The following is a 13,600-nucleotide window of genomic DNA, read 5'->3' on the forward strand; positions in this document are numbered from 1 at the left end:
GGGCCTGGGGACCAACCACTAGGCTCAGGAGTGACAGTTGCAGTGCAGAGCTGGGAGGGCTCAGCCTTGCAGGGAGCAGGGAGGGGTCCATCTTACCCGGTACCCCAGGGTCCAGCGGGCTCTGGAGGTTTTGTGTAATGGTTTGTGTAATTATTAAGAAAGGTCACTAACTATCTCTGAGCCTCATCTGCTAGAAAGTGCTAGAGGCAGCGGTCTGTGCAGACAAAATGTGATGTCTATAAGCTGCTCCCACAGCTGGACTTCGCCTGTGGGCAGCTATCACCCTCTTTAGCACCAGTAGTATTATCATCCCCATTTTAGAGATGGGGAAATGGAGGCTCAGAAGGTCAAACTACAGCCAGATCAACACTGATCTGGTGTAAAGCCAGGATTTGAGCCAGCATTCCAAACCCTAAGCACAGCTCAGGGCTTCCCTGGAGGAGGGAGACTTGGGGACCTACCTGACTTGCACTTGGGAGTACCTGCACGAGGGCAGCCCTGTTGGGGTAACACGCAAACCTGCTGGGGGCCAGAGTGGCACAGGGACACCAGAGAGGTTCAGAGAACCTCAGGTTGCCTCTCTCTTGCCCCCACTGCCCTCTGGAGGCTCTGGACACTCCCGGTCTGCAAAGCCTGTCTTTGTACACTGGTCCTTTCAGTCAGGTCTTCTCAAATAGGACCCCTCCTCCCACATTCGGGGGTGGGGAAGAGTCTCCTACCCACCCCTCTGCACACTGCACACCCCTCCCCACACCTCCAGACTGCAGCTCCCGTCTCCTGCTCTGCCACCACCTTAGTCCAGACAACACCTTCCCTCGACTGGACACTGCGCTAAGTCCAGTCCTAACCAGCTGAGTCCCTGCCTCCAGTCTTGTCCTCTCCAGCCTAGTGGCGAAGTGGCAGCCTCTTTCCTGATCAAAACCCTCTAGAAGCCTCCCACGGCTTCTGAAACAAGACTTAAACTCCTGTCGTGGAGGATAGAGCCCTGCCAGGTCTGACCCCAGCCCTTCACACCCCCTAGAGCCCTGGCTTCCCATCCTCTGGATGAGCAATGCTCATCCTGCACCTCAGGGCCTTTGCATAAGCTGCTCCTCCTGCCGCAAACCTCTTAGACCACCTCTTTACCCACTGTCTCCTATCCACCTTTCTGATCTCAGTTCGGACATCATTTCCTCAGAAAGCCTTCCTTACCCCTCTGCTGTCGCCCCCACCTCAACTGGCGTGGTTCTGTGTTTGGGGCTCTCTGGTGACTCCCCTCTGCCTCATAGCCGTGCTCATGGTTTCTTATGTCCCGTGTGAGGTTACTGCTTTGGCTCACAGTTTGTTACATACACGTGTGAGGTTATTACTTTTTCCACATTGTGGAGGAGTATTTGATTCATGGCTGCTTCCCGACAGAGAACAATAACCCTGGGCAGGGCAGAAACCTGCCTGCCTTGATTCCCTCCCTGTCCCAGCGCCAACCCCATTCCTGGCACAGGGCAGTGGGGGGCACAAGGGAGATGACCTGACGACCGTGAGGGAAGGCCTGCGGAGAAGGATAAAGGCCTCGGGCCCCTCACACACCACACTGGGGAGCCCTCAACACCTGCTGGGGAGAGCAGCCCGGGGTGGAACCCCCTGGTTCCTGCCTCAACCTGCCAGCTGCAGAAACCAGAGGCTGGAACCTGCTGAACCAGACGGCTGGGTGAGTGTGCCTGGGGGTGGGGCCTCTTTGCCAAACAAAGAACCGGGAGCTGGGGAGGCAGCCAGGTACAGGTCACGAGAAAGGGGAAGGCCTGAGTACAGTGGAGGCTGGAAGGTGCCCAAGGCCTGGGGCTGTCGAGGAGGCGGAACCTCCTGGGGAGGCTGGAGAGGGGCCAGGGCCCTGCCCAGCCCACCCACCCACCAGACTCTGGCAAAGACTAGCAGTGTGCAAGCCTGGGGCAGTCCACGGGGCAGGTCTCTCCCCTTCATCAGACCAGATCCTCACTTCTCTCAGCCCACTCACCCCCACAGGAGGGCACCTCTCATCCCACAGCTCTGCCAAGCCCTCGCCTCTTTCACCAGCTAGACTTCTAGGGACACAAATCCTGTCTCCCCGCTGCCTTTCCCACACTCACTCCTGCTACCCTCTCCAGGCTCACCTTTCTCAACTCTTTCAAAACAAAAACAAAAAAAGTCCCTGCCACAGGCCAAGCACTGTGCGGGACACAGCTCAGGTCCTCTGGCGATGCCATCCCACCCAAGTCCATAGGCATCCTCCTTGCCTGCACATGTGCCCAGCCCCTCTCATGCACCCTACTCTAAAGCCTATGAGAGCCTGCTTTGCACCCCTCAGCCTTTGGGCTACAGTCACTGGTCAGGTCTCCAGGCAGGCAGGTAACCTCAGTGACTTAACCACTCTGCCCAGTACTGACCAGAGCTGGCATCTAGGGAGGGTCTGAACAGAACTTCCAAGGACACATGCCTGGAGGGGCTTTTTGCCCCACCAGAATGTGAGGCCACCTCCCCTCCATACCCACCCCTCCCTGACCACATGGAAGTCATGGCTGCACAGGCCTTTGGGCAGCAACTCCCAGGGGCATATACCCCGGACACTCTCAGGTAGCTGAGCCCATGCCAAGTGGGAGGGAGTAGCCTAGGAGAAGAAACAAGTGGGCTGCCCTGGGGGGCCATGAGTCCCAGGGCCCAGCCAAACTGAGCTGCCTAAGGCTACCCCCCAGGGAGATGACTGCCATTTTGTACCTTCCCTGCAGCCCCTTGTACACAGGCACACAGACACGCGGCAGCCAGGAGCTGTAAGGGAGGGCAGGGACGCGGGCTTCCCCAGCCCTGAACAGCCTAATGAGCTGGGGACTCATTAACTATGGCTCCTGTGACCACTTCTGGCACCTCCAGGAGGGAGGTTCGCTCAGAGACAACCCTGGGCTCCCAGGGGACACACAGCGAGCTCCAGGTCATGGCCTGGGATGGAGGGAGCACGTATGAAGTGTCAGATGCCTTGAACATGTGACCTCAGTTAACCTTTCCAGGTAGAAGTGACTGTCCTCATTGTGCAATAGGAAAACAGTCCCTGAGAGGGAAAGCAACCTGCCGGAAGTTCCACCGAGGGCAGAGTCTAGACGGGCCACCAGGTCTGGCCGCCCCAAGGATGGGGTGGTGGGGTGGGGAAGGCACCGCTGAACCACGTGCAGCAAGCACGCTGCCTGGCCCGTTCCAGCTCCACAGGCCGGGTTGGGGCTGCGATGACAGATACATCCCCAGTTACTTAGGACTTTACCCACCCACCTATACTTCTAGCCTTTAGGCATCCTGCTCTGCTGCTGCTAAGTCGCTTCAGTTGTGTTGACTCTGTGCAACCCCATAGATGGCAGCCCACCAGGCTCCTCCGTCCCTGGGATTCTCCAGCAAGAACACTGGAGTGGGTTGCCATTGCCTTCTCCAACGCATGAAAGTGAAAAGTGAAAGTGAAGTCGCTCAGTCGTGTCCAACTCTTCGCGACCCCATGGACCGCAGCCCACCAGGCTCCTCCGTCCATGGGATTTTCCAGGCAAGAGTACTGGAGTGAGTCGCCATTGCCTTCTCCACATCCTGCTCTGGGCTCCTATGATTTCAAGTAACTGGTCTGCCCTACGCTGTCCGGGAACAAAAGAGAGATGGTCCTCACGGTGGTCCTCTCATGGGCTCCAGGGAGAAGCCCGTTCCTGCGTCTTCCCCTGTCTCATCTCATTAGGCAACACCCCCCCCCAACCTTTAGCAAATGCCCATTCACCCTTCAGGGCCCCAGTTCTCCAGGAAGCCTCCTACCCCCTCCCATGACGCTTAGGTCACTACCTCTGGGGGTGCCAGCACCGCCCCCAGCACAGCGCACGCTGTAGCAACCCCACCGCAGGTTCCAGGCGCAGGCCTGTGTGGATTCTTCCCACTGGGCACCTGACAAGCACACAGCAGATCAGCAGAAGCCTCTTCCTGCTCAGGACCACCTCCGGCCCCACAAGCTGCCCTCTTCAGAAACACAAGCCCCAGCTGGGGGAGCCCCCGAGCCCCATGCCCAGGTCCCCACCGGAGCTGACTCAGCATTGACTCCAGGCCTCTGGGCTAACTCTTGGCAGCTGCCTCTCCGCCCCTCTTCCCTGCACTTCCCTCAGAGGCCAGGGCCCCCATTCATTTGTCTTGTTAAGAGGCCTATAGAAACACATTTGTCCGCTCCGCGCTCCACTGCTCCGGTCGTCAATTCTCTGGGGTGCCTGCCCTACCTTTTGCAGCAGCTCTGTCCACGTTGCCTGCCTGCCCTGGCTAGAAGTCTCCCAGGCCCAACCTAAGGCTGGCCAAGGTGTGGGGGCAGGGACAAATCCAAATGTCTGTGCCTCCTGGGGTCAGGTCATCACAGCCCCAGCCCATGCCCCTCTTCCGCTCTCTGCCTGTGAGCAGAACCCAACTCACCTGTTTCGGCATCTCCAGCTGGTTCCTACCTTCAAGACCATGGTCTTTGGGCTCTGGTCCTTAAGAGACCAGCATGGAGGTTCTTAGACTCTGCTCTGTTCCACTCCGCTCCTACTAGGGGTTCAGGCCTGACTCCACCCTTCCAATTCAATTACTCATCTACCAAACTCCAGGCCCTGAGCTGGACAATGGTCTGACCCCCTGGGACTCGCAGACCTGACACAGAGTCACATGTGCCCAGGGGAACAGCACACGACCAAGGCTCCTGGAGGAGGTGATGGCTCCAGGTGAGTGGAAATCGTCAGGGGAAGGGGACGGGGAAGAGGGTTCCTATCAGAGGAAACAGGAGAGCACGGGAGCAACTGAGAAGTCAGCACGGGGGGGTGTGGTGAAGGATGGGGCTGGCAGAGGCTCAAAGACGCAGGGCCTGGAACCCAAGGCTCCAACTGAAAGGCAACAGAGAGCGAGGGATTTTCAACTGAGAGACAACGTGGTCAGGTTTTCATTTTGCACCATGACTCCCACCATGGAACAGAGACAGGAAGCCACCAGGAGGTTGTGGCCTGCAAAAGCCCCAGAGAGCGCTGAGCCTGGCTTGGATGAGGCCGTGGAGGGAGAGGTGGATGCATTCCAAAGATATTCAGGAGGGAGAAACAGCAGAACCTGGTGATGGATTAGATGTGGGTATGAGAGTGGGAGGAGGCCCAGGTTTCTCACTTGGGTGGCTGGGTGGGTGGGAAAGCCATTCACAGGAGAGAGAACACAGAAAGTTGGGCAGGTCTGGGGGGACGAGGGTGTGGGTACAGGTTCCAGCATGTTGGGTCTGAGCAGGAGGGGAGGCAGTTTCGCTCCCAGGTGTATTGTCTCTGACAGCCAGCAGAGTGGTCCTCCCTCTGCTCTCAAGCTCCCATTTGAAAGCCCTAAGAGTATCCAGAGCGAGGGTGGGGGAGCGAGGCTAGCAAGTCAGTGACCAGGGGCTGACTCTGATGAGCCTTGGCCTCCTTGCCATCTCAGAGTCACACCCAGTGACTTCTGCCCCGGTTGTCCCTGCAGGCTCCAGCTCTCTCCAGCACCCCCAACCCTGCCCTGCTCCTGCTAGCCTGGCCCTCTCATCACCAGCACCTTAAGGCTCTCATTACCCCACGCCCCGCACCCCAAGAGGAATACCCTGTCTCCCCCTTGCCCTAGGAGCCCCACCCAGCTCAGCCTGGAGGACAAAGGGCGGAGCTCTCCAGTTCCACCCACTCCAGGGTCTGGTCCTGAATAATTAATGAGCCCTTAGGAGAAAGGGCTTGGGTGGGGCAAGGAGAAAGCTCTGCACCCAGATACCTGGGAGAGGGGGCGGGGGAAACCTATGGCCTGCTGACCCCCGGGCTGACCCCCAGGTTGGCCCTGGGCCAGCTCTGGGCTCCGGACAGGATGGGAAAAGCCCGTTCCCCGGGGGACCTTGGCTCTGACCTCGCCCCTCCTCCTCCGTGTGCAGATTGGCTAAATCTGCCCTGTGCCCCGCCTCCCACCAGTAACCAAGCAGTGGTAACCATGGTGACGGGGCGGGCTGCGGCCAGTCTTGTAGTGCCAGGCAGGGGGAAGGGCGGCAGAAAAGGGACCAAAGTTCCGAGTTGGATCTGGGCAGGGGACAATCCCACCTCCCCCAACACACAAGGAGGGCCGCTGGAGTCCAGCTTCCTGTGGCCAAGTGCCGTCTTCCCCCACTCTAAGGGCTGAGGGGCTGGGAGAGGGAATGCCCCTCTGCCTTGAAGTCAGGAAGGGAAGGAAGGGCTCAGTGTCTACAAGGGCCTAGACCACGGGAAGGGCTATGGTGGCTCCCTTCTCACCCTTCCCTGGACCTGTGCACACACCTGGTGTCCCATTCACACATCCACACACGTTCCTTGTATGCGGCCCCCTGATTCCCACACCATCCCCTGATGCAACCCACACTGTGCCTTCTGCACAGGTCCACAGCAGTGGACACAGTACCCGCCTGAGCACATCATCTGTGACCACACAAATCCTGGGCACGTCTCACCTCCAGCCCATAAACAGGGTCACACTCACACACGCCCCACCCTGCAACACCGTAAGAGACAGGTAGGTATTCCACAGGGTGCTCCTTGGAGGCGGGTGCTCCAAGCGGGAGGCCTCTCTGGGACAGAAGGTCTGGAGGTGTATTAGCCATCGGTCTCTCCTGGTGACTGATCCCATCCCCCCGCCCAGAGTCCTACTAGGAAGCTCCATCCTTTCCATCTGGGAGGCCCCACACCTGGAGGGGCCAGACTTACTGTCGCCATGGGCACCTGCCACCAAACCAAGCATCACAAGTGCAGGGACGAGGGGCATCATCGTCCTCCCTGGGGCCGGCTCAGGGGTCATCCGGGGCTCTAGCACCGCGGCCAACCACAGCCTGGGACAATCAACCTGTGATGGAGAGAAGGGCAGAGTTAACTGGCTGGTATCCACCCATGTCCCATTTTCCACCCGCCACCTCCTGGCCCCCACTCACCACCAAGACCACCTAGTTCAACAGACACCCCCACTCTGGAGTGTGCAATGACCATCTAGACCTTCCAAATCCTGTGCAAACCCAGACGCCTCACCGATTCCCTGGAGACCCCAAGGATAACCCACCAGTCATATGCAGGGAGAGTACAAGAGGCCCTCAGCTCATCCTCTAAACCTGAGTACGGGGCACGGGCTTCTGAGAGCAGAGGATATACAGGGATGTTCCATTCTAGACCTAGAGTTTTCAGCACGCTTCCATAAGAGGACTGGGACAGGGAAACGGGGTCCAAGAGACACAGACACACAGGGGGAGACGGAGACCAAGACAGAGCAGTTAGCAGACCCACAGAGGCCAGGAACTCCAGAGTTCTGAGGCCTCCTGTTGCCCCTCCTCTGCCCAGCAGAGCCTATATGCTGGGCACAGGCCTCAGAGCACAGCCCTGGCGGCTGCAGACAGGATCCAGGTATCAGAGGCTGGGAGCCAAAGCCGCAACCCGTCTGGGCTCGCCAGGACGCGCTCTGGATGAGTTGCAGCCGCCCTGCCTGGCCACCTTCATCCTACCCAATTCCCATGGCACCAGCCTTCTCTACAGGAAAATCACAGGGAGGCCCTAGTGGCCAGGACTGGGGGTGCTGGACACTGAGAGTCAACCCCACACCTCCTCTGCCCTACCCCAGTGGCCCAGAGCAGATCAACTGACGGGATGCAAGCTCCAGATGGCGACTCGCTCACAACTGCCCTCCGGGCTAAGCCAGGAACCTGGGCAGGGGAAGACCATACGGGATGGTCTGAATACCTCCAGACCTTTGCTTACAGGGCTCCTCGGTTGAGTGTGCTCCTTCCCCCTCCACACACACCCTATCTGGCCCCTATGCAGAGCGCTCAGCGTGGTCACACTAGACGGTACAGACACACTGCTATCACTCCCCGGCCCTGATGGCGAGCTCCTGAGGGTCTCTCTCCCATGGCTCCCATTCAGGGGGCTTCAGGAGATCTGCTCCAGTGCCCACCAGCTCGACTCACACCTTGCTCTGGGACAGGGGCTGGTGTACAAAGTCCCTCATTAATGCCCTGGGGACACAACAGGGCACAGAGTGATGGTGGACACACCTCAGGGCTCCACGGTGGCTCCTACAGACTCGGGTGGGAGAGGGGACCAGACTCAGCTGACCCACAGGGTGAGAGACTCTGCAAGGAGGTGACAGGGCTGGAAACAGGAAGAGACAGGACTCAAAGATGGCTCTGCTCTGCCCTGGAACTTGGACCCCAGTCTCAACCAGGACAAAGTTCCGAAGAGCAGAGGGCAGAAAGTGAGCAAAGGTGCTGGAACAAAGCAGGAGGACTGCGCAATGAGGTAGGGGCTGACCACAAAGGGGAAGGCGGGAGCTGTCTCTTGTCCCAAGATCGTACCGAAAGCCTGAGATGGGCTGAGCAGCAAAAGCAAGAGCACTGAAGCAGCCTGGTGGGCATCCAGCCCCATTTACCCCGAACCTGGGGTTCTGCTCAATGATCAGAGTTCAGGTAGCTGAGACCAGGAGAGAGGGCGTCCCCACCGCGATGCCTTGTATGGCCAAGTTGGGATGGAGGTCACGCATCACTAGGGCCCTGCCTGCCAGGCGTGGTCCCCACGGCACTGTCATGCCACACGGTGACCAGTGATAGAGTCCAACCTCCCAGCAGACACCAGGTGGTGAACTGCAGGGCCAGGCTGTCATGGGGGTGTGGGCCCTTGATAACACCATCCAGCATCCTTGGTGCACGTATCAGTGGCATGTTGCACCACAGGACAGAGGCAGAGGGGACTAGTACCGACATCATGGGGTGCAACAACACGATATTCACAGAGGTTTCCCTCCCAGGTATTGTACAAGCAGTCCAGGTGTGAACCTGCCCCCCACCACCACCCGTGCAGACACACAGATCTCTCTGGCATGGATGCAGAAGTGACACTGTGGAGGTTCAGCACAGCACAACCGTCATGGAGTGTAACTCCCCGGTATAACGGCCACTGAGCCATAGTCCCCTGTAGCTGCCTTGGCATAGTAATCGCAGCAGTGCATCTCCCAGGCAGAGACATCATGGAGGTGTAGCCATCCCGGCCAGACGCCATGTGAGTGTGGACAGACATCATGGGTGCGCAGCTGCCCGATGGACATTACCAAGGTACATTATCTCAGAGAAATAACACCAGTTATCAATATCAGGGGGTGTCAGTCCCCAGCACAGCCATAGCGTCACCTGGTCATGTCTGATTCTTCTCTGACCCCATGGGCTGCAGCCTACCAGGTTCTTCTGTCCGCGGGATTTCCCAGGCTAGAATACTGGAGTGGGTTGCCGTTTCCTTCCCCAGGGGATCTTCCTGATGCAGGGACTGAACCTGAGTCTCCAGCACTGCAGGCGGATTCTTCACTGCTGAGTCACCAGAGAAGCCCAGTACAGCCCTCGTGGGGCTGCTACTCCAGAGAAGACACCGTGTGGTACCCTCTTGGATGAGATTCTGCCCATGGGTGTCAGAGAAACTGGGCCTCTGGTAAGCCCACCGCCACTGTAACAAAGACAGCTGGCCCTGATGTGGGGACTCCTGGCTTGCCCTGTGTGTCTGGGTCTGGAGTGCCAAGGACACTGCTCTGATGCAGAAAGAGGACAGACAGAGGTGAAGACGTTGAAAAGATGACATTCCCTCCTAGACAGCTTCTCCCAGCAGTTCCACAGACATGGGGACACCCAGAGTGATGGGGAAGCATGGGGACACAAGATACAGACACGTTCTCAGGGGATTACTCTGGCCAGCGCATAGCTGTCCCGGCTAGGGCTTCTCCCTCACCAGCTCCCGGTATGAGCAAGCTGCCTCCGCCCCGACTCTGGGCACAGAGCCCACCCCAGTGTCAGGCGGTGCAGGCCGCTCCCAGCTCCAGGGCCCCGCGCTGAAGTCCCATCAGAGTCCCAGGCCCAGGGTCTTGACACTGGCCCTGCCCCCAGCCCCAGGGTGCTCAGGGTCACCTGCGAGGAGACGGCAGGAGGGGAGTAGGGAGGCGGACTGACGCCCGCCTGGCTGGGGTGGCCGAGAACCTTCTGAATTCAGTGCAGAGGCATTAAGAGCAGAGTGTCCACTTCTGCCCGTGGCTGGGTGAGTCTGGACTCTCAACAGCCGAGATGAAAACACAGCCTGAGCACTTGCACACTCGGCTCGTCTCTGGATTGCACTGCAGACCATCGGTTCTACCAACTGACACACTTGGGCAGGAAAACAATTCCGTACTGAATGCTATTGTACAGTATCACTGGATGCCATTTTTCTACACTCAGAATGGTTTTCATATATCCTTTTTCTTCACTACATCAGCATAAAGCTGCCAACTGCCCTTTCTTGGGAAGAACTGTCCTTTATTCTGAAATTTTGTCCTTGGTGTTAAAATGTCCTTTCTTATATCAAGTGATGGGGGATAGCAGATACCAGTTATTTTTTAATAATGTCCTTACTTTGGCAAAATAAAAATGGCTAACCCCATGTCTGGCCTCCAAGTCCTTCTGGAAATTGTACTGGTTTGTGAAATTGAAGAGCCTGGGGATCTCTGCTGCGAGGAAAAAGAAAGGAGCAGGAACCACACCAAGCCATAGGATTCGAACACAAACATCTCGGATAGGCCTGTAAACAGGCCAGGCCAACTCCATGCAGCCATCCACCCATGCCAGCCTCGATGGGGGCTGCCCCAGGGAGACCATGTGACGCCAGCCATGGTGGCGGAGCGTGGGGGGGTTCCCTGGCTGGAGAACAGCTGGGATCATTCCGAGGCCTCCTCATGAATATGCAAACACAGATTGATTTGTTTCCCTTGGGCACGTGTTATTATTCACAAATATTAATTAGTCTCCAAATACCACCTGTTCCTACAGCTTCCTCCCCACTTCCTCCCTGGGCCAGGACCCTGGCTCCCAGTGGGGCCTGGGGCCCCAGAATGGACGTTAGTAGAAAGAGGGGTATGCAGGGCCCCAGGGAGCGGCCGGCCAAGGGGAGAGGCCAGCGCCTGGGCAGGAAGAATGTGAGGGCGGGCAGCGCCGCGAGCTGTTCATCTTCTCACCGGCGGGCAGCTAACCGAGCCCTTTTGTCACGTCCCGGACACTTCACCGTGTGGCACTGCAGCAGCGGCCGCGGAGGCGGAAACAGGCCTTGTTACACTTGGGAAGGGAAAACCAACGTGTTTCCAACTCTCACCAAACCAACCACCAGATTAAGATGGGAATAAATCAGTCTCAGCCGTGCAGTGACCTCGGCCCCAAGAAAGGAGGCGGCTGGCAGCAGGCCGCCTTTGCTCCTCCAGCTAGTTGGTAAGGGTCTAGGAGCATGGCCAGAATCAGCCCCCCTTCCCCAGGAAGCTGGGACCCTGACCCCCTGACTGCTGCTGCTAAGTCACTTCAGTCTTGTCTGACTCTGTGTGACCCCATAGATGGCAGCCCACCAGGCTCCCCCATCCCTGGGATTCTCCAAGCAAGAACACTGGAATGGGTTGCCATTTCCTCCTCCAATGCATGAAAGTGAAAAGTGAAAGTGAAGTCGCTCAGTCGTGTCCGACTCTTCTCGACCCCATGAACTGCAGCCCACCAGGCTCCTCCGTGCATGGGAATTTCCAGGCAAGAGTACTGGAGTGGGGTGCCCTTGTCTTCTCCGGGCAGCCCTCAGCAATTCAGGCTCCCCTGTGAGCAGACGGCGAGCCTAGGAAGACTGTCCCAGAGTCACTGGGGGAGGCACGAGCTCCAGCAGAGGCTTAGCTCTGGGGGCAAGAGACCAAGGGGCCAGCAGAGTCACCTTCCTAGCTATAACTCCTAGGCCACCAGCCCTCTGGCCTCCTTCCTCTGGGGAGTGGAGCCTCCCCTGGGTTAATGTTCACCAACGAGGTCCAGGCCTCTGCACTCATTGTTCTCTCTACTGGAAGAAAGGCCTTCCCCTGGCCCAGCCACCTATTCACCCACCAGAACTCAGTTCCAGTGGCCAAACAGTGCGGATCTTCCTTGAGTGGCCCTCCTCAGGTTTCCAGATTTGTACACGCAAAGAAGGCAGCAAAAAGTGGCACAGACCTGTGCTTCTCAATCCAGGGCAACCTTGCCCCACAATGGGACATCAGGCAACGTCTAGAGACAGTTCTGATTGTCTGATGGGGGAGGGGGTAAGTGCTACTGGCATAGTAGGAAGAAACGAGGGATGCTGTTGGACATCCTACAGTTAACGGGTCAGCCCCCCAAAATTAAGGATTATCTGGTCCAAAGTGCAGTCCTGAGGCTGAGAAACCCCAATGTGAACAGCAAGATCGTTCCCTGATGTCCCCTAGGTCCTGCCCTGGCCCCTGCCCCAGAACCCAGTCCCTGTGAGCCAGCCCCAAGACCCCAGGTATGCTTGACTCTTACATTAGCTGAATCTAGGTCTCTGGATCTCAAGGCATCTTGCCCACCCCCTCCGAGTCAGTCTTGCCTCCAGAAGCCCAGCCACATAGCACACCTTAGTCCTAGCCCTTCACATATGCCATCAGCAAGTGCCCTCCCCAGAGGACAGAGGGGCTCCATGTTCAGGCCCCTTTTCTGGTGAGACTGGGCTCCCAGGAAGGTCAGACCCCTAACAGGTGGATGGACAGGTGATGGGTATCCCTATACCCACCCTCCCAATTTGACCTTTCCCAATCTGGCCTTTCCAAGGCCAGTGACATGGCCTTGCCCCTGCATCTTCTACAGACGCCCAAAGCCCACCTCACCACACACAGGGCCTGGCCCCCAGCACATGCCTGATAACATGCTCATTTCCTCCCCTCCCTAAGCCAAACCCATCTCTTCCACAGACCTCTTCACAGGCTATCATGCAGAACTGTCCAGGGGGGCCTACTGGGTCCTGAGCCAGAAGGCAGGGTGATGAACAGGACAGTCATGGGCTCTGCCTTCAGGGCACTTGCAGAGGACTCATACTCAACCGGAGCCCACCCTCCCCAACCCTCCTCCAGGTCCCCACCTCAGTGACGAGCACCACCGTGACCAGTCACCCAAGCCCGCCAGGCCTCCTCAAATTCTCCCTTTTCCTCATCCCACCTATGCAGCTGGTCAATACGTGTGAATGTGTCTTGCCTCCATCCCAACAACCACCACGTTAGGAAGATCTCATCAGTACCCATGTCTTCAGTGGGCTTCCTGCCTCTGGTCACTCCCTTCCAGCCCCTCCTGCACACAAACCAACGCTCCCTTCAGTTTACAGACATGCATATCAGATCAAGGCCCTCAGCTTTGCCTGCTGCTTTTAGCCCACAGTAGCCATGCAGATAATGTTTCATGAATGAACAAATGAATGGGAAAATGGGCGGATGAATGTGCGGATGCAGGTTCTCTGATTAAGAACGTTCAGTGCCTTCATATCACGCTCAGGAGAGTCTTTAGTCTGACATCCAAGGCCCAACACACTTCAACTGCAACCAAACCCTCCAACTTCATTCCCTGCAACTCTGCTCTGGGCTTCTAGCAGATAGAGAGAAGTGGATTTCAAAGAGACATGGAAGGATGGGCCCCAGGTCTTGTGAGGATCCCGCTCTTTCTTCCACAACCTACAGTCAACAGGAACACTCTTTTCTATAGAAACATGGTGAATGGGAAGCACAGAGATCCTGGTGGAAGTCCTGCAATGTTACCCTGAAGTCTATT

General features: G+C 57.6%; 1 protein-coding gene across 10 annotated transcripts in view; it reads right to left on the reverse strand.

Moving 5' to 3' along the window:
- The window catches only part of PTPRF (protein tyrosine phosphatase receptor type F), an 83,587-nt gene that overhangs the window by 62,544 nt on the left and 7,443 nt on the right, over window positions 1-13,600 (reverse strand). For all 10 annotated transcript variants that reach the window (XM_040231413.1, XM_040231419.1, XM_040231416.1 and 7 more), the window contains one exon: window positions 6,708-6,843. In XM_040231413.1, the coding sequence (XP_040087347.1) occupies window positions 6,708-6,798 (91 nt within the window). In that variant the 5' untranslated portion in view covers window positions 6,799-6,843. The remainder of the gene's footprint in view (window positions 1-6,707; window positions 6,844-13,600) is intronic.

The sequence above is a fragment of the Oryx dammah genome, unplaced genomic scaffold (assembly GCF_014754425.2).
Source record: "Oryx dammah isolate SB20612 unplaced genomic scaffold, SCBI_Odam_1.1 HiC_scaffold_28, whole genome shotgun sequence".
Classification (NCBI taxonomy): Eukaryota; Metazoa; Chordata; class Mammalia; order Artiodactyla; family Bovidae; genus Oryx; species Oryx dammah.